Source organism: Periplaneta americana, chromosome 7 (genome assembly GCF_040183065.1).
Source record: "Periplaneta americana isolate PAMFEO1 chromosome 7, P.americana_PAMFEO1_priV1, whole genome shotgun sequence".
Lineage (NCBI taxonomy): Eukaryota > Metazoa > Arthropoda > Insecta > Blattodea > Blattidae > Periplaneta > Periplaneta americana.
In genome coordinates this window covers 130,239,210-130,260,943 of record NC_091123.1, presented here as the reverse complement: position 1 = coordinate 130,260,943, position 21,734 = coordinate 130,239,210, and the positions used below count along the sequence as shown (strand labels likewise).

Here is a 21,734-nt window from a genome sequence, read left to right as displayed (position 1 = left end):
AATTATATTAGCTTTATAAGTAAATATGTATTTACATATAAATCCTTTCCCTGCTTATGATATACAACGTTCTTTGAGGGAGGTCTTCATATGCATAAAGAGTCGATTTTTAAATTGAGGACGTTCTTCCTTGACAATCACTGACAAAGAATTCGCTGTTGGATTAAAAGAGAAACTACGCAATATTGACACTATACTCAAATATTAGTCATGTTATTCCAGCAGTTCTTGTAATTGTAAACTCGGACTAGAAGGTCCATCCAGTGCCCCAAGGTTCTTTCCTCATCAGAGAAAATATTTATTACGTCTTTTACAGACCAGTAAAGAATAGAGGCGGCCTATACAGAGTGTTAAAAAAGTATCCAATATTTTAGGAGGTGCTACTAAGCATAAAACAAGAAAATAATGTCTAATAAACATGGATCCTACAACACATACTTCCTGAGACCTGAACACTTGACCATAGGAGGTGCTCGATGTGACGTCCATTCATATGCATTTATCTGCCCTTCGGCGTAAGGAATCACGCACTCTTTGAAATTTGTTCTAATACGTTAATAAGAAAGTCCTGATAACTATCCCCAGTTAATCTCTTTGGTAGTACGTATGTTCCTATTAATCTATCACCAAGAACGCCTGCCCATAAGTTGATTGAGAATCGGTGTTGATGCCTTGTTTCTTCAACTGCATGGGGATTTTCATCAGCCTACACATGCTGATTACGAAAATTCACAACACCATCTCTGATGAACCCCGCTCATATCCGCAACCAGACTTTTGTTTTCGGTATTCCCTGCGACGTATCAGTATTCCATACCAGGGGTAGTCTGCTATATTGTAGGGTAGAAAAATGAATTGCCATGAATGAACGTCACATTGAGCACCTTCTATGAACAAGTGTTCAGATCTCATAAAGTATGTGTTGTAGGACCCATGTTTATTATACATTATTTTCTTGTTTTGATGCATACTATCACCTCCTAAAATATTTGATACTTTTTTTTTAGCACCCTGTGTAAGTTTGCAAAGCGAGTCAAATTTCTAATTGAGATATTAATAGGATAATTAGGAATTCCGCAAGGTTGTGTTCTTGGACCAATACTATATATCCTATACACTGCTGATCTGCCTACTAGTTTAGACACAATCTTATCCACATTTGCAGACGACACAACTACTTTAACAGTTTACGATAATCCAAGTATCGAGTCATAACAGGTACAAGAATATTTGATCTAATAAGAAAGTGGGCTCAAGAAATGAGTTAAAATCAATGAAAACAAAAGTCAACATATGACATTTACACTGCCAAGAAGTTCCTGTCAGCCTGTACAACTCAACAATCAAATTATCCCCAAAAGTGAAGATGTGAAATATTTAGGAATGCATTTAGATCGTCGGCTAAGTTGGAATAACCGCGTCTGGACTAAACGAAAACAACTAGATCTTAAGTTCGGAAAATTACACTGGTTAATCGCACATAAACTATCAGCAGTAAGTAAATTAATCCTCTAAATTGATCTTTAATTAGTTTACTTTACAACGCTTTATCAACTTATAAGTTTATCTAGCGTCTGATGAGATGAAGGTGATAATGCCAATGAAATGAGTCCGGGGTCCAGTGCCGAAAGTTACCCAGCATTTCCTCTTATTGGGTTGAGGAAAAACACCGGAAAAAATCTCAACCAGGTAATTCGTCCCAAACAGGATTTGAACCTGGGCCCGCTAGTTTCACTGTCACGCTTGCTAACCGTTACTCCACAGCGGTGGACACACTATGACGTATAAAAGAAATAGAGGATGATAATGAGTTCTGGAAATGGATCGAAATATTTGCAGTTAAGAGAACACCAAGTCGTATAGCATTATTTAGGAACAGAGCGTTTCTCATGAGTTTGTCGGAGCGTGAATCACTTTCCCTTGACGCAGTCGAGTCAATGTCGAGAAGGTGACACTGAGTTAAGCATTGAGGCCCGGGAGACAGAGCGTAGAGCCTCGGTCAAGTGAAAGCGAAACTCGAGTCGTACACGAAATGACTTAACTGTTTAATGCAACGGACCGTCACTTAGGGCAAAGTGCATTCAGAATGTTGGTTGAGATTTCACTCTTCGCCAAAGTCATACATTTTTTTAAGCTTATTTATACTCGCTTTAACAACAATGGTCATATCACGTATGTAGGATCTTTGGGTAGGTCGTTGCCTATGTTTCTACTGTCATGTGTCATATTGGTTTGTGTTCATGTAACCGATCTAGACTTTATTTTAATCCTACGATTAAAGCCCGGATTTCTAAGCAAAATGCATATTCTTTTCCACACTTTTAAGGTAAGCAGGAAGGTTATACATTTGGTTATACTTCGTAAGACACACCTACAGAAACATCATTTTATTTTTACTTCAATTTTTATTGTATCTGATTTTTTTTAATGTACTTCACTCCCACCCCTTCTACTAATGAAGTTCAACCGTCCTGGACACAGATCCAAGACCGCATATACAGTCATAGTAGCCTTACGGCCATAGTAAACAGTACGTTCCAAAAATATGTTCGCGTTTTCCAGTGACGAAAGAGCTTTCAATATTGAATCATTTTCGCACAGGTACTGTCGTCCATTTGCTTACGTCGCATCCTGGTTTCCCCCACCAGCTTCTATTCGCCTCTCTGTAAAGGCTAGTGGCTGGGCTGTCTTAGATCTTTTCTGAGAACATTAATTTCTGTTAGGAATTGGACGTCTACGTAATATTATACAATTGTTTAAAATAACTGAAGTGAAAGGGCCTCGTTAAGTAATTAACTGTCACGTGATTTCCCCCCCCCCCTTCTACGACCCTTGGATATAACCACTTGGGCGGGCAGTAGATAGCATGTCTGAGTAATTTTATCTACTTTTCTTCCCTCCTATACCTAGTAAAGTACTTTGTTTGTATTTTACGTCAGTATCATCGAACTTCAGTCGTGGAAGGGGGTAGCAAACGGTGTTTTCGATTCTCAACCGTTGGTCCAAAGGTATAGCCAGGTTAATATTAGAAATGTTAGTAAAAATAAAATGATGTCCCTGTAGATAAGCATTTTTAACTATGTTTATTAGTGTTTATAAATGCTTATTTCGCAGGAAAACGTTTTTGCTTACTTATTTTACGATTTTTAACTAAAACAGCATATTTTACCCAAAACTGTAATTTTAAAAGTGCATATTTCATTCCTAGCCGTCATTTATCACTGATTCCCCCTTTTTTTGACTAATAAAAAATTAACTTCAGTCGAATGCGTAAGAAAGCAATGCTAGGATATGACCCAGGATGTTGTGAAATAATACTGCGTAGTTCTAATTAGGAGAGAACCTTGGGATCCCCCGCCAAGCTTCTGCGACTAGGCAAGTCGATCGATTATCGCACTTATCGGAATGATATTATGTGGATGGATGGTGAATCCCCGAGCACCAAGCTGCAGTGTGCAAGTTGTGCAACACGCGTTGGTTCAATTAGGTGTGTGTGATTGCTCGCTGTTGTAGTTAAGGAATGCCACTCATAAAAACCTCTCAATCAGCATTCTACGAAACGAATAATATATTTCTGTATATTCGTTTTTGCTTATTTTCATAATTTTTCGTGCTTATTTTACTGTTTCTGTGTATTCGTTTTTGCTTATTTTGGTGCTTATTTTCACCATTTTCGTGCTTATTTACTGGCTTATTTTACTGTTCGATTGTGCTTAGAAATCCGGGCTTTACTTATGATAATAGTAATTAAGGCGGTGTTAAATCAAAGTATGTACATTTCGAATTCTGCATTTGCCTTTGTAACTGAGGGAAACCATGGACAATATCAGTCAGATTGATCTTTATTTATGTATTATACAAAATTATTTGTGTATATCTGTTCATATCTAAATACCTATCTACCTGTCTATTTGTCTGTCTGCCTGCCTGTCCGCCTGTCTCTCTGTCTGTTCGTCTGTCCGTCCATCCATCTGTCCGTCTCTGTCTGTTCTTCTGTATCTCTGTCCGTCTTCCATCCGTCCGCCCCTCTTTCCGTCTGTCCGTCTCTCCGTCTATCGGTCACATACATATGCAGTACATAGTTTTCTGGCCAAGGGCAGGTCTTTCACTGCAGACCCAGCATTCTCCAATTTTTCCTATATGTTTGCAGTTTTTCTTGGGAAAGATAAATGCGGTTGTTTCCAGTTGCTTTCCGCACACCACTCTCTCTTTCGCATCTTATATCCCAGAGTTCCCCAGGTGAGAGTGGATTTGACTCATATGGCCCTCCGATCTTGACCGAAATACACCGCAAGGGTTAAATATCAATTAATCAGTTCTATCAGGTTTTTTGACCCGATCAGAGACAGAGAAATCCCAATTAACCTTCGGTACAACATAAAAACAACTGAAATACAATTTAGGAATAATGTGACAGATTTCGTAGAAGAGGAAGTAAACTTACCATACCATACGAAGCGGGGTAATCGGACTACCCCAGGCGGTTTTTAAACAATATTACTAACAAAAATAGAAAACAATAAGTATACAATGCATTGTTGTAACGTGGGAAGCTTATTTAACAAAACCACAAAGCCACAAATGCCCAGGGATGCCATACGTCCCGGTTTTCCGGGATTGTCACCGCTTTTGTATCCACTGTCCCGGTGTCCCGACAAATTTGTTATGGACGGTCAGATGTCCCGATTTTGAGTTGGTTTACAGCTTCTTTGTATTTTAGGGTTATTACAATATATCGATTGTGTGATTTAGCCGAATTTGTTGAAAACTTTAAATAGTGATATAGAAGTGATACAGTGATATGGAAGAGACCTTGACTTACCTAAAAAAAAGTGCAGCTTGCAGCTTTCAGAATCTGAAGCTTTTGATCAGTTTGTTTGGTTCAATAACTTTGGTGTTCATGACTGGGAAAGCGGAAAAATTCAAGACAAGTGGCTTAAATTTTTTGTAAATCATACAGAACAGTATTCAGAATCATTGGAAATCAGTCAGTATATTTTCGTTGTGCCTGCTCACAATGCAAATCTTGAACGCAAATTTTCTCTGATGGCAGCACAATGGACTGGTGAAAGAAATCGGTTAAGCGCAGACACTAAAGAAAGCATATTGCATCGCCACTACAATTTGAACACAAGTTCTGAATTTTACGTGTACAGTAGGTACAAAGATATCCATGCATCATGCGGGCTGTAAGCAAATCTCAGAAATATGAATGGTATGATTATGAAAAAAGAAGCAAGTAATATTGTGTTAATTTCTTTGCAAAATTATTTTAATTCCAATTCAAATTCAATTCAATTCAAATTTATTCAAAATTTACATTTGAAATGATACATATGAATATATACCCGAAATGAGCATATGCTCGTGCTCGGGTACAGTCCAATAGTCTACATAAATTTTAAAGGGATCAATAATAAAGTTGATGTTAGAAATAATAGTAACAATAACAACAAGAAAAATAATAATAATAATAATAATAATAATAATAATAATAATAATAATAATAATAATAATAATAATAATAATAATAGAATATCCGTGACGGAGATGATACAAAGATAGTAATATAAATTAATTCATTAATAATAATAATAATAATAATAAAACAAAAATATTTACAATAATAAAATAAATACTAAGACGGATAAAATAAAATATAAAAGCACTAGCGAGAGTTAACACAACTTAAATAAGCATATAATAACCAGAAAAAAAATGACGAACTCAAAAATCAACAGAAAAGTTCGATGTATCGCATACGACAGCAACCGCCGTATTGACATTGTGCTATGCATTAATGGTAGTAGGGAGGAGCTGAAAGTCTACGTAACTGCCGTTCTCTTCGAATCTTCTCATACAATCATGGGAAGTTATCGCTGCAAAAACAAAAGTGTCTACGAGTCAATCTGTTCATTATTACCAGGATAAATACAAATAATACTGAAATATATTAATCAAGTTTCAGTTATAGATCTCCCCTTTTGTGCAAGAGGTATCATATCAAAATATTTTATGAATGGCGGGGAAAATATAAATTTCAATAACTCTCTAGTGAGAGAGATAGTGACAAGTACAATCAAGTGTATCTGTGGCGATGCTAAGAAATACACTTGATTGTACTTGTCACTATCTCTCTCACTAGAGAGTTACTGAAATAAAAATCGAATTTTGCACAATGACCGGGTGTTTTAATTATGTCCCGGTTTTAGTTCCAAAATTTATGGCAGTTACTGCTTTATCATAATCTAATTCACTGTGAAATGAATCTGTTAGAAAAGGTCAATAAAAGAAGACCTGTCGAAGCATTATTTAAAGAACGAGAGTCTTTACTTATCCCACTTCATCGTAGCATTGTTATTGGAAAGCTCTGTACGCAATGCAGACTGATGTATCCAGGTCACATTCCTTTCATGGAAGATACGTAGCTCTATGCTCGAGGTTCAGCTTTCTCCAGCTCGCGGGACCTTGGGAGAAGTCAACAGTCAGCAAGGAACCTGACATCTCTCGCCTAGTCAGCTATTACCCCACCTCAGAAAATAACGTTTGTCGTCGCTGCTGACGTCAAACTACGTGTATTCAAATATTCAAACTTTTAACACTTTGTGTCTATCAAATACGTCACACAGTGGAATAACCCTCCGCTACTGAGTTTTCTACTGCATCATGCCAGATTTATAGTTGTGGGATATGCTATTAAGGGCTGATCGTATAAACCATTTAATCTTAGATCAGAGGTTAAATTGATCCTTGTTCTAGCTGAACTTGGAATTTTGTGTTGTATAAAGTCTAATCTGAGATTAATTTGTCTCAAACTAATGTCAACTTTGACTGAAGAAATTCTTCCGATTAAGTTAGATGATCCAAGTTCAGTTATTTCTTTTCTGTTTCAATATACGAGTGACAGATTGTGCAAATAAAATATCCATTATTATTATTATTATTATTATTATTATTATTAATAAATATGGTATGTATATTTATGCAGTATATATATATATATATTTTTTTTTTCATTGTCTTGCCTTAATACACAAACAATCTTATATTTTATAAGGCTCTATCGTGTTCAGCAGTATCAAATGACATAACCTATAATTATATTATGTTTATAACAACCATTAATTATTAATGGATATGATAGGTACATTAATAAATATTTAATTAACTGTATTACTAAACGAAAACTGTCGTTTTATGAAGCTCTATTATGTTTAGCAGTATCAAACACCACAACATGATAACAATTTGGAGAACGGTCAACCTCCTTCTTATTGTCCTCCATTAGTTACAATGCACAAAACAAACCAGTGTCTCCAACAGAGTGTACGGAAAGTCGCCAAAAAGTAGTTGTAAAGTCGCTAGATTTCTCATTATCAACAAAGAAAGATTAAATTTTTGTCACTATGGGGTGCTAAAAAGGTCGCTAAATCCCTATTTAAACAATATAAAAGTTAAAAGAAATTGTTGTTGAAAAAGAGTTAAAGTGGCTAAATTGGCAACACTGAACAAACCTGTACAACATGGTCCGCGCATCACATATTTCACCTGTTTATGCGATGTTGCCAAATCCTTTTCACGTGAACTTAGATTGCATTTGAACCAAGGTAATTTGATCGCAGAAATGTTTTATACAATAGAAGAAGTGTCTGAACTCGGTTCACTTTTCGATCTTCGATCAAAGTTGATCTTTAGTCAGGGAGTTTTATACAAATGGGCTTAAAAGTACTCATATTTTGGTGTTCCACGCCAAATCAATTCTAACAAAGTGCAGAATTTACTAAAATAAATTTAGGAACATACTTTATAATCATTGAAAATTAACTCAAATTATTCTAAAGTCTATTTAAATTTTTAATTTACATGTTTTGATACAAACTAAGTTCCTCGAATGAGAAAATACATATTTTATTTATTTATTTTGAGTAGTTAACGAGGCCTTCTCTTCCACACCACCAGAAATACAAATACAATAATAGAAATAAAATCACACTATTATAGTATATTATGCAACGAGCCTATAATGGTAGTAATTAAGATGCGAGTATGTGTATGAAACTAGAGTAAGAGAGTTTTATAATTTTCATACGAGCGTCTTAATTACTATTATAGGCAAGATGCATACGACTGTTTTTTTAACCATCTAACTGGAAACAAGAGATTCAAAATAAGCGTTACATTGTTGTCAGTAATCCCTTAATACGTAACAAACAAAAATAAACATTGGACGTTATACCCGATAAATTTCTCCGAAAATGTGATAAAAATACGTCGTTTTATACGATACGTCGTAATAAGCGATATCATACTAAGCGATTTTTTAAATACAGTGTTTATATAGGATTTAGATGGGACCGTTAGATTTCGCCGTTATAGCCAATACGTCGTTAAAAGCGATGTCGCTATAAACGGTTTAGACTATATTCAATTCGGTAGGGGTGGATCATTCTACGTTAGGTGCGGGTTTTTATTTGAAAGGAGCCTTTGATCAGCCACCGTATCGACTGAAACTTGACACACTGTGTAAAGTCATAGTATTTTTTTTGGTAGCTTATTGCAAAAGATGGTTGATTATATACATTCACTAATGTTGTAGGAGTCACTGGTTTGATTCCCGGGAGATGACTGTGTCTGACGAGAGAGATTCTCATCAGTGCATCCAGTACCGGTTACATCACACATTACACAACTCTGGGTTATTTTACAGGAACCGGAAACAGTTGTGACTTAGAGCCAAGGTCTTGGAGCCGTCCACACGAATAGGATGTCTCATAAAAGTTTATTGGACTAAATTTATGTGTCACGAATACACGAATTGCCTCATCTTCAGAAGATTACTCTCTCCCGCGTCAAGGTTAGCGTCTCTGTATCAAAATTGTTGCAACGTATTTCTCATTGCTAGGGACCGTACTTTGCCTGAGGGGACTACAAAGATTAAATACCTATTACTGGAGTTTTTAAGTGGACCGTGCGCGTATCCAACAAGCGAAGTACTTTACTGACGGCTCACGCGACACTTGTCTCGTAAAGAGAGGCAGAACAAAACATGGACCACTTTAACAACTACACTAATATTTACAATTTACATTATTTACACTATGTACAATCGAATACGCCATTTTTACTATTTACTCTATCATAAAGAATGTAGGCCTACATTGATCAAACATTATTTACAATATTAAGCTTATGCACAGTGTTGTGTGTTGTAATGCAAGGTTTTTTTTTATAATACTATAGCCTACTTATTTTATAAATTGTGTACAACAGTGTAACTAATGCTTGATCAATGTGTGAATAGCGTAATCTAGGGTAGGCCTACATAGTGTAAACGACTGTCAGACATTGGCTACTTTCAAATGACGATTATCAGAAAGACTGCTTTTCGTCTCTAGAGCATGATCTTTCTTCAAATATTACTTTTGTAGAATATTTATTTTTAATAAGCTTACATCAGTTTTCCTATATTATGTTAATACAATTCCTTCGATCTAAATTGTCTTATTTAACACTGAATTCTAAGAAGTGTCCAACTTTCAGAATCACATGTAACTAAACACATCTACATTTTACTCTTACTATTATTATCATTGTAATCCCACGCCGTGGCGTCGTGGTCTAAGGCATCCTGCCTAGGACTCGCGCTACGGTATGCGCGCTGGTTCGAGTCCTCATGGGGGAAGAAATTTTCTCATGAAATTTCGACCAGTGTATGGAACTGGTGCCCACTCAGCATCGATAGGTAGCGAAATTCGGTTGCGAATGCCATCTATAACGGCTGGGGGGATCATCGTGCTAACCACACGATACCTCATTCTGGTTGGATGATCGTCCACCTCTCCTTCGGCATGTGGGGGTGAGGCCAGCAGCCGGTTGGTCGGTCTGGGCCCTTCATGGGCTGTAACGCCACGGATGATTATTATTATTCCATTGTTTTCTGTATTGATGTTATATTTGCAGAGTATTTTTATAGACCATGAGTGGAAGAGAAGGTCTTATGGTCATAACTCTGCCAGTACTCGTAAAAATAAATGAAATAAATAAATTAACAAATAATTTCAATTGTAAGAAAGGCCATCGTAGTATCAATCTTTTTCACTAAAATACATTTTCAACAGTCTTCGACGCCCAGTATTTAATTATGAATAGAACGTCAACTGCAGCACAAAAAAGATGCAAGTGTTCCCTGACATCAAGCATGACGTCATGCCAATATACGTACTCTCCAAATTTCACGAGAGGATCCCTGCGAGGAGAGTATGGTCCTTGCGGGGTAAGAGGGGAGTAAGCAGTAACTCAGCGTTATTGAAGGCGCAGGTGGATGGGAGTGGTTTCATTGGCCGGCTGGGACAAATGAGGCTCAGTCAAAGGCTGGCCGGTTCAGTGTCGGGGATAGGTTATAAGAGTGGAGGAAAAACTCTCATTCCTTGCTCGGATCTTCTCGTGAAATGCGGACTGTAGGCTAGTCTATGAACAATTAACCTTATCTGCGTACGCCTTGGGACAATACGGTCCCCACTTATTACAGCTTGTCCATTAAGGATATATATTCATCAACTATTGTGATGTTCCAAAAATTAATTTCAAGATTCTAACGAATATTCTGAATATCCCTTAACTGAGAATTAGATTCTCGATACCGGTATAATTTGTGTGTCAAACATTCGATTGATTAATTAATTATGTTACGCCGGGCCCGGTGGCCACAAAGTCTAAGGCGCGCTCCTCTTAGACCAGACGGCGCGACCGAAAGTGCGTGGCTTCCAATCCCGCCTCAGACAAGAATGGATGTCCCTTGTTAACGTTCTGTTCTGTGAGTATCTCTGTGGAGGTCCCTGAACTCTGCTGACTCCAGGCTTTGGGAGGCCCACAAAAAATGTGTCCACCTAGCTATACTGTGTGGTGCATAGAATCATCTCATCCTCTACAGATATTGTCATGCACCTACAACAGGGGAGGTTAACAAAGACAAAAAAATCCTGTTAGTTGGTTATCAGTCAGTCAGTCAGTCATTCATGTCAACTGTTATTGATCTGATGTCCAAACAACCCCTGACGTTACTACACTGAATTTTATAATTTTGAAACACGGAAATAAATTACTAAGTTAATTTGATAGTACTATATCACAAAAATATGAATAACTTGAAAACCTAAATATAAAATAATTAATCTTATCGCATTATAAATATGTTTTATACTGCAGTTTGTGTTTGAATACAAAATTAAAGTTACAAAATACACAATATGAACGAACGTGACTCATCTTCCATGTACAGTATCTCCTTCTTCACGCATAGTACATTTTAGAGAACAGTGTCTAAAATCTTTTCCGATATGCCAGAACTAAAGTATGACAAATCTGGGCGCAATCTCTGTCCATATAGGAAGCAGATGAATATTTCCCTGCTGGAGAACGAACTCAATTCTGCAGTATTTCTAGCTAAAAACGTTACCTCTTGAATCACAGCGGAGAACTATCAGAATTCGAAACCACCACAGACTGTGAAGCTATAAACACCCATAAATTATGATTATATAGGGCAGCCGAATTGTAATAAAAGGCGTAACATTAGTTACTGAGTTTGATGGTGTCTGTGACAAGAAGGTTCCTTCGGTAGCCACTCGAAAACGATGCATCTCGTTTTCGCATGACGGCCAGGTTTCAAGGTCACTGTAGTAGTCGATGTGAGGAGAAAACATTGATACCAACCATGAAATTCCAAAATATTTACTGTGTGAACTATGTATTCTGTGGTACTTATACAGGTTGTGCTGTACAATCCTCTAAGCAAGATGATAACGATGGTGATGACGATGATGATGATGATGATGATGATGATAATAATAATAATAATAATAATAATAATAATAATAATAATAATAATAATATAGTATTAACAATAACGATGTCTTGCTTATTTACCACTTCTCATCTTTATGTTGGGGAGGTGTTTTCTAAAAGGTTCAATAATTTGTGAAAGAGTATATTTTTCTTCTGAAACTCTCGCACATTATGTTAGTAGTTAGTAGATTAGTGTATGATCTAATATTAAAATTTATTTTGTCTGACAACATGAAATTCATTGCTTTGATTAAATAGTTTACGAATCACGAGACCTAACCTAAAAATGTATTTTGTTTGATCACGTGAAATGATTAGCATCAATTCCGAAAACGAACGCCATTTTGAAATGTGTGCCTTAGAATATTTACTCCATTACTGTAATAAAAGTCTAAACACGAAAGAAATTAATTAAAATGTGAAATGACATTTCTATCGATTACTCAAGGGCGTGTATCACACGAAATATGTTATATTTATTTACACTTAGCCTACCTGACTCTAATCTTGAAATTGTAACCACAACACAAAGCAACACACACAATAACTATTATGTATTAATATTAATACTGATATTAATTAAATATTAGTATGTTCAAATTCCACTAGCTTCCAGTAATGGGCTCAGAAATCTAGAACAAGTTGAATTTTCAGAATTTAAACTACTGACAACTTGTGTCACTGGTGCCAACATAACAGTTATAAAATCACTACCAGTTGTAGTATTTCTCAGTACCTAAATTAGAAACGAAGTTGGCAAGAGAAAATCAGCGTAATCCACTAGCTTATGTAGTAATGGGGGAAAAATAGTTAGGTTTCGCCCTTACGGTATTAAGTAAGCTGACCCGGACTATACCTACGTTCAACGTTCGTCACTTTTGGAACAGGTGTTTAGATCAGAGGTTACGATAAATGAAGAGCATTGTGTTAGGTTAGGCTGTGTTACGTCCGAAGGATCCATACGGGTGCGCGGGGATTTTATGCAAGTGCACGTATGTCGCAAGGCCCAGCTGTGATGTGGGGCTGGCAGGTCATGCCATGTGGGTGTGCTGACCCCAATACCTGCAGACAACTTACTCTCTGCGTCAGGGTTTTGCCCAGGTGCGGCCTCACATCTCTACCGGTGTCTATCGATCGACTCCCTTAATCCAGGACAATGATAAATTCATTGCACGACCCAGTAAGCAACCAGAAGTTCCTAAACTGTGGGGCGGAAGGTTATGTACCGTACATTTACATATTATTGGGCATTTATTTTATCCTCCTGAGTTCTGAGCACGTAGTATACTTTAGGGGAGACTTTTATACCCGGAGTCACTGTTCACATTTTTTTTTTTTTAATTTTGAGAAATTAATTTGTTAAATGAAAAAAATTCTTGAAATAATTACTGAAGATTCTTTTATAACTTCCTATAGGTATTTTCCTGTTTTACGGTTCTATTAAGGATGAAAAAAAATAAATGAAGGGATATGTAAAATGTTTCATGGTACAACATATTCGTGTACGTTGGAACATGCTCTCTTCTGCTCTGTTTATACAGAATGGTAGTAAAATAACCCTGCAGATTTTTAGAGCAAATAGCTCATGTTGTATGTAACAAAAGAGTGTAATACCATATTAGTGGGAAATGCATAGTTTTCTCACAAAAAAAGTCCCCCCCTTCCAAATGTCTAACACCTTATTCTGTAACTATTACGAATAGCATCGTCATTTTTGTTCATATTGAAAGAAAATCTAATAAAGAATCATTTATCCCTCTGGCGTATTTCGTGTAAATTTAATTTATAAACTACCTACATAATTTCAAGTCACTGAACAACGCGACAAAATTACAACGTTGTAACCAGAGCAGAGAGGCAGGTGGAGGTAGTTCACCTACGCAGACAGTCTGAGTTCGCTGACCTCTTACATGAGTCTTACGAGAAGAGAGGAGTATGTTAGCGGCGATGTTGCCAGACTGCTGTAATTTTCTAATTAACCGTGCATTTAATAACAAAACGTAACAAAGTTTTCTATTCATTTATATGTATCCTACAGTACCTTTCAATCTGCAGGAGTATTTCAATTCCACCCTGTGTAATAGGTTAGGCACATACGATTGTATTGTTTAACAATGGAGAGGGACATAACAACGCATAACTAGAAACTCCCATCCCCTCAGACGCTGTTAATTACTGAAAGAAAACCCGCTTCCCTTTTATCCGCCGGTATTAACCAATATAAAACTTGAATAATAATACAAAGGAAGCAGCTTGGGGATCAAATGAGTGAGCAGGCTTTAATGTTGGTTAAAAATGCCCAGAGGAGAGGAACTGGAACATGGCAAAAAGCCGAATGGAGGTAATATTAGCAATCAGTACATGAATACTGAATTAAATGTTGAGCGGTGACTGAATGTATGTTTGTTGTGTTTGCAGATGATTTTCGAACTGGCGATATTGGGCACGGTGCTGGTGGCAGGACTACAAGCAGTGTCGGACCCTGGCGTGGAGCAGTGCTTCGGGAATGATCTCTCCAACAGCCCTAACACGCGCCAGGATCTGTTCACTGGAGAGCAGATGTTTAGCATGGATATGCTGAGGGAGGCCGTGGCAGCTACCCCGACGGGGAACGTGTTCTTCTCACCCTTCAGTGTCTACAACGCCCTTCTGCTCGCGTATTTCGGGGCTGAAAATCAGACAGAAGCGTCCCTCAAAAAGGCTTTGAGGATTCCAGAGACTCAGGTTAGTGCGTAAAATATATTAGCAAAGATTATGGGAATGTCAGTTGCTTAATTCAATGGTTCTCAAAAAATACAAAAAAAAATTACTGTCCAGAATACAATAAATGCATAGGGGAAAGTTTTGAATAGTTTTGAAGGATTAGTGGCGGGAGTAGAAATTTATGATGTTCTCTATGGTTGACATGTCTAAAAAATCATCTTCCTCTTCTTGAGAACTATAAAAATATTTCAATGTAATTTTTCAATTAGAAAGATTATTTAGTCACCATCAAATGGTGCGGAATAATGAAGGTAAGGTTTAATATATTCATTCACAGTTTTGTGGTCAAGGGTATGTCCTTCACAGCAAACGCAGCATTGTCCAATTTTTTCTATTTTCCGTCTTCCTCTTCGTCTTCGTGTAAGAGCCATATACCTTCATTATCTTATTTATCGTCTGATATCTTCTTCTGTCCCGTACTTTTTTACCGTTCATCATTTCTTCCAAGTGCATCCTTCAATAGATAATTTCTTCTTAGCCAGTAACCCAATCAATTTCATTCTCTTCTTGATTAGTTTCAGCATTATTCTTTCTTCACCCAATCTTTCTATCATAGCTTCATTTCTTATTCTATCTGTCCATTTCACACTCTACATTCTTCTTCATGTCTTCTCCAGCATCCAGGTTGCATACATCAATGAAATATATTTCATGTTGAAAATAATAACAGTAAGATGTTATGACTATCACACTTTTACTACGTCATACTACTTTTGACCAATAAAACAGTACGAAAGGACGTCTTTCAACCAATCATGGCTGCTTATCGCACAATTTTATCGCGTCCCTAGCATTTGTTTAATTTTATCGCGTCCCTAGCATTTGTTTATTTTTATCAATACCCTAGCATTTGTTTCTTTGTTTGCCAACTTTTCAAACTGCACTGGTCTGGACGTCAAAAAACAGAAAATTACAAACCACTCCAGTCGATACACAGCACTTTCAAATATGACTCGCATTGGCAATTAAGAACACGAATTAATAAAGATCACTGGTCATAGCTATACATCTTCCCTGAAACCCTATTTACAAATAAATGAAGAGCACCATTCGGAAATCCTGAATAAGTTGAGGGATACACCATATACATCAACGAGTTCACTTCTTTTACGCACACGTCCAATATAACATCAACTGAACCATCAACCACTAAAACATTGAAATTTGAAAATTGTACTTTCAATAATTGTTTCCTTTAAAATTATTCATGTTTATTTTTTATTTCATCATCGTTAATTAAAACGTTTCTTGTTTATTTCATCATCCCTAATTAAAACTTTTCTAACACTCCTTTATATTATTTAGGTTATGTTTGTTATAGCTTCTGCTATATGATATTATGGATAGTCACGTATCAGAGATTGTTTAATACCAAGATTTATTGAAAATCATCTGTCAAGTGACGTTGATTACTGGGATCCGGATGATTGATGTGGAATGCAACTGTTTTAATAAAAATGAAACTGAATCAACAAAGCCTTCTTGACTAGTAACCGTCCACAGAGTTCAATGAAGATTCCATAGTTGGCACAACTGATAACAAGAAAACACCTAATCATAACACACTACTGCCATCTAGCGTAATGTTGAGATGGTACAATAATACATTTGAAGACAGTTGTATTTTCGTAAGTCAGTTAATATTTTATTGTATTGGAGTACTTTGTTACTTCTAATCTTTATATACTTTCTCCTAATCGTGTAATAGTCAATTAAATCCCACTCGAGTTTTGATTTTCTCTAGATAAATCAAAACTCTAGTGAGATTAATGTTGACTATTACACTCTTACTACGTCATACTACTTTTGACCAATAAAACGGTACGAAAGGGCGTATTTCAACCAATCATGGCTGCTTATCGCACAATTTTATCGCGTCCCTAGCATTTGTTTAATTTTATCGCGTCCCTAGCATTTGTTTAATTTTATCGCATCCCTAGCATTTGTTTCTTTGTTTGCCAACATTTGAAACTGCGCTGGTCTGGACGTAAAAAAAAAATATATGTATATAAAATTACAAACCACTCCAGTCGATGCACAAAAGTTTCAAATATGACTCGCATTGGCATTCAAGAACAAGAATTAATAAAAATCACTGATCATACCTATGCATCTTCTGAAATCCGATTTACAAATAAATGAAGAGCACCATTCGGAAATCCTGAATAAGTTGAATACACCATGTAGGCCTAAATCAACGAGTTCCACTTCTATTACGCACACGTCCAATATAACATCAATTGAACCACCAACCACATTCAAATTTGAAAATTGTACACTCAATAATTATTCCTTTTAAAATTATTCATGTTTATTTTTTATGTCATCGTCGTTAATTAAAACTTTTCTAACACTTGTGTATATTCGTTAGGTTATGTTATAGCTTCTGCTATATGATATTATGGATAGTCACGTATCAGAGATTGTTTAATATTAAGATTTATTGAAAATCATCTGTCAAGTGACGTTGATTACTGGGATTCGGATAATTGAAGTGGAATGTTGCATTTTAATAAAAATGAAACTGAATCAACAAAGTCTTCATGACTAGTAACATTGCCATCGTGTATAATAGATCGAGAACTTCTCGACCAGAAGGCATTGCTCACTACTGCCATCTAGCATGCATCTAGCGTAATATTTGTAATGTTGAAATGGTACAATAATACATTTGAAGACAGTTGTATTTTCGTACGTCAATATTTTATTGTAGTGGAGTACTTCGTTACTTCTAATCTTTGTATACTTTCTTCTAATCGTGTAATAGTCAATTAAATCGCACTCGAGTTTTGATTTTCTCTAGATAAATCAAAACGTCTAGTGAGATTACTATTGATAAATTCAGAAGAGCACATGGTAGACGATTTTAAGTCAAAACCGCCCTTTTATTTTGTGAGTCGACCTTACAGTATGTAGAACAACTTAAGTCACACAATGTTAGTTTTGAGGGAGGAAAAAATCGTCTACACTACCAGTAATAAATAATATTTGTTTTGTTAGCGCTGTAAAACTATGAAACAAGAAACGCAGGTAATATCCGTTATTGCAGAAGTAATTTTCCTCTGTTACCTGAATTATTTTTTTCATATGTTAGCTTTTGTTATGGTATCGATGTTCTTTGAAGAAGTAACAATAAACAACTTCATTAGAGCTGCGTAACCTTGACAATAGAAACACGTGTGTCTCTCATTACAGAAGTAATTCATCTGCATTATTTGAGTTCATTTTTAGTAATTAGTTTCTTTATTCTCGGACTCAAATTGCTTTTTAAACTGCACTAATAATGAACAACTTAAAGAACTCTATTAACACGTGTGACTTTTAAAGTAGAAACACGAGCAAGTTCCTTTAATTACACAAACATTTTAACTTTTATCTCCTCTTATTTCTTTGTAACATTTTTTTTATTTTTTATTCTTGGTCTCATGTTGTTTTAAAAAGTGTACATTACTACAACTTTGTTAGCGCTATGTAACATAGACAATATGTATTATCAGTGAACCTAACAGGCCTATAGAAGAAGATTATCTGTATTATCAAAATTAATTTCCTCATATTTTTTAAATCTCGAATTCGTGTTGTTTTAAAAAGTATCGACAAAAACAATTTTACTAGCGCTGTGTAATCTTGAAGATACATACGATGGGTGTAGCCTATAACTATAGGAGAATTTATCTGTATTACTTGAATTAATTTCATTACAATGTTTTTTATTTTCGGACTAGTGTTGTTATGAAAAACCATTTTATTAGCGCTGTTTACTCATCACGCTAGGTGTATCAGTGCCTAAATTATAGAAATAATTTACCTTTATTGAATGAATTTATTTCATCATAATGTATTCTTTCATTCTCGGATTCGTGCTTTTTTGACATGTATAGATGAAAAACCATTTTATTAGTTCTGTGTAACCTTGAAATTAGATGTATATGTGCCTAGTTATAAACGTAATTTATCTTTATCTCGCGAATTTACTCATAATGTTTATTTTATTTTTGGAGTCGTGTTGTTTTAACAAGAATCAACAAGGAGACTTCTACATCCAGAATTGATGTGCATACCAAGTGCAAAGAAAATTATTGGAAATAAGGTATTACAAATAACTGATTCAAGTGCAATTTAATTTCTACTTAACTCCCTAAAAGTACTAGATCAGGATTAGAAATTTACGCTTAAAATAAGGTTATTTATATTGCAGTAAAATACGCGTGAATAATGTGTAATTGACGTAATCAATGTAAAATCGTAAAAAAAAAAAAACTTGAAGAACTTTTATTTTTAATCCTTCTTTGTTCAGTTTGTGATGAAAATTTACCGTTAACTGCCAACAAACATAGCATACAACTCGAGGCTACCAATTAATGTTAAAAAATTGGAGACCTTAAAAAGATTTTGCAATTCATACCGGATAAAGTCTAAAGTTTCTACACAGAACTGTACACATAGCCTACGACCAACAAAGATAGTAATGCCAGTGGAAGCGAAGATTGAAAAATTAAGTTTATTAATGTTCTAACATACAAAAAGTCTATTCAGCCATGCTTCCTACCTGTTTGATGATTAGTCATTTACCACATAAAATTTGGAAAATTATTACATTTAATGAATAGTTATGTTCAAATCATAATATTTATCTTAAACTGTTATACTATAAAAATGCCTTTATCGCTAGAATAGTTTATTTTTAAAACCCCAGAAGTGACAAAAACAAAACTTTCGGGAAATCAATAAAAACTATTTAGTTTAATTGTTTGTATTTTTATTATCAAAATGTATTTAACAAGTGATATTAGTTGCTAAATGTTAGGTTTATTCATTATTAGTTGTGTTTCATAATGTATATATAAGATCCCCCCCCCCAAATTAGTTAGGATGTTATACGATTTCTCCAACAAACTGAAAGTAAGCAAAACATTGCTGTTTTTCTAAGTATGAGTGAATGAATGTAACTATGAACAAATGTTATAATCTACGTAAAAACTACAGTATAAAATTACAAAAAAAAAAAAAAAAAATCTGCTGAAACAGACATTTTTCTTATCAGGACTTAAAAGGAATGAAGTAATTGATGTTTAGATTGTCAAAATCAACAAATGTTAGTTTATTACTCCGTGTATAAAAGTTTTCTACATTACGTATTTTACGTAAAATACATACAGGCAATTTACTAGCCCAACCCTGATTGTGATAGAATGAGATTTATATACGATGATAATGAAGGATTGGCAACAGAACCACAAGAAGAGTTTCGAAACATCAGGCCCGGTACGTTTATCAAGAGATCGTCATTTGGCTATATTAGATGTCGAAGTCTAGATATAAGAAAATGAGTTTGCAAATGGTCTAGATAGTTCACTTGTTTTACATTACGGAAGCGCGACCCAAGAGCAAGGATTCATTGCCCGTTAGGTTTTACGCCATGCGGGCTGATAAATAATTATTATATAACAGCATAGAAACAGTTCCTTGTCCCACCTCTGTAACTACAGTACAGTGTTGTTGCATTACATCCAAAGCTTAAGAGAGTTTGTCTTGTCTGATATATTAGGTGTTCTCAATTTCATGAAATATAGTCCTTTGTGTAAACACTGTTCAATAAAATTATATTAGCCACTTTATTATTTACTTCTAAACTAAAATGAAATGTCAAAACTACAGCCAATATGGTAACCTCACTAAAGAGAACATAACACGTAATTACTATAATAACATTAGAAAATAAAAATAAATAAATAATTATAAATGTTGGTACACTCAAACGGTTTTACTAATAAACCATGTCTAATTTTTATACGAGACTTATGCAGAGTTGAGACAGAAAACATTACTAATAAACCATGCATAAGCAATAGATGTATAAGCAGTGTGTAACTATACATGGGAATTGCTTTGCTGTAGTTATACACTTGGAACACCCTCTTTAAGCGCTGTATATAGAGAAAAAAAATGGCCACCTCTCTAAAAGTCTGAGAGGATAAAAAGAAAGGAGGGAGTAATCCAGGCAAATATGCTTGAAATCGGTGCGAAGGATATTACATCAAACTACACCTTTTATGTCCCATAATCCACCGCGAAATACAGCCAATTGTAAAATATTAAAATGCTACTATCGGTTTCGGTCATACGTAAACGGTTTAGAATGGATATGGAGGTAACAGGAGTACTAGCAGATTATTATATCAATGTACATTTCATTGTATATTTATTAAAAGTGTTATGGTTGTGACATGGACTGAACACTTCATTTCCACATTCGTTTATCAAGAAGGATTTTGGCATTCCTTTATACATTAAAGCATAGGGAGACATATCAACGGACATATTTTACAGTTGAGCTGAACAGAATATTTGCTTATTTATAAAAAAAAAAAAAAAAACATCTGCTGAGCTTGACTACGCTTCTGAAATATTCACAACAACACGAAACAATTTGTAATCGTAATAATATGAACAAAACAGCTGATGAACACACCGGAAAAAGAGATGAACTATGGGTAATTTGTCGGCCATACTAGTACACCTTTTTGGTTCCACCGTTTCAACCTTATGGCTCGGGGTTGCTAACAGCTGTTCGTATCATTTGTCATTTTATGATGATGGTTGCCTTGTAACCACAGAACAACTAATCAAAGAGCACAGAATAATTAGAATAATATTACTGTACTCTTTGATCAAAATATAGTTTGGTAATCCATCTGGCCCAGTTGTATTATCGATACTTGTCACGGTACGCTAGCGCACACTATCGGATGCAGTAAAGCATCTCAGTTATTCTGCTGCCTTTCGTAAAAAATAATGACGAAACTATGACGTAGTTCTATAACAATGGTATTGTTATAGACGACATAATGTGAGCCGTTCAGAGCAGAAGTGGTGTAAGTCAAAATTGGGTAATGAGGTTTAAAGTAAAAATTCTGTAAAATACAGAGCAAAGAAGCAATTAATACGTCCTTCATGCTATCCACTGACTACTAATAGTTTAAATAAATTCAATATTAATTGCTATTTTGCGCTGTATTTTACGGAATGTTTACTTTAACCCTCATTACTCATTTTTGACTTACACCACTTCTGCTCACAACAGCTCATATAGTGATTATTAGACAGGAATTTGCACTTCACTTATA

General features: G+C 35.3%; 1 protein-coding gene across 1 annotated transcript in view; it reads left to right on the top strand.

Moving 5' to 3' along the window:
* Nucleotides 1-21,734, top strand: part of LOC138703448 (serine protease inhibitor 88Ea-like) — a 128,858-nt gene that overhangs the window by 90,746 nt on the left and 16,378 nt on the right. Inside the window, exon 2 of the mRNA XM_069831311.1 lies at nucleotides 14,263-14,568. Coding sequence (XP_069687412.1) covers nucleotides 14,263-14,568 — 306 coding nt within the window. The remainder of the gene's footprint in view (nucleotides 1-14,262; nucleotides 14,569-21,734) is intronic.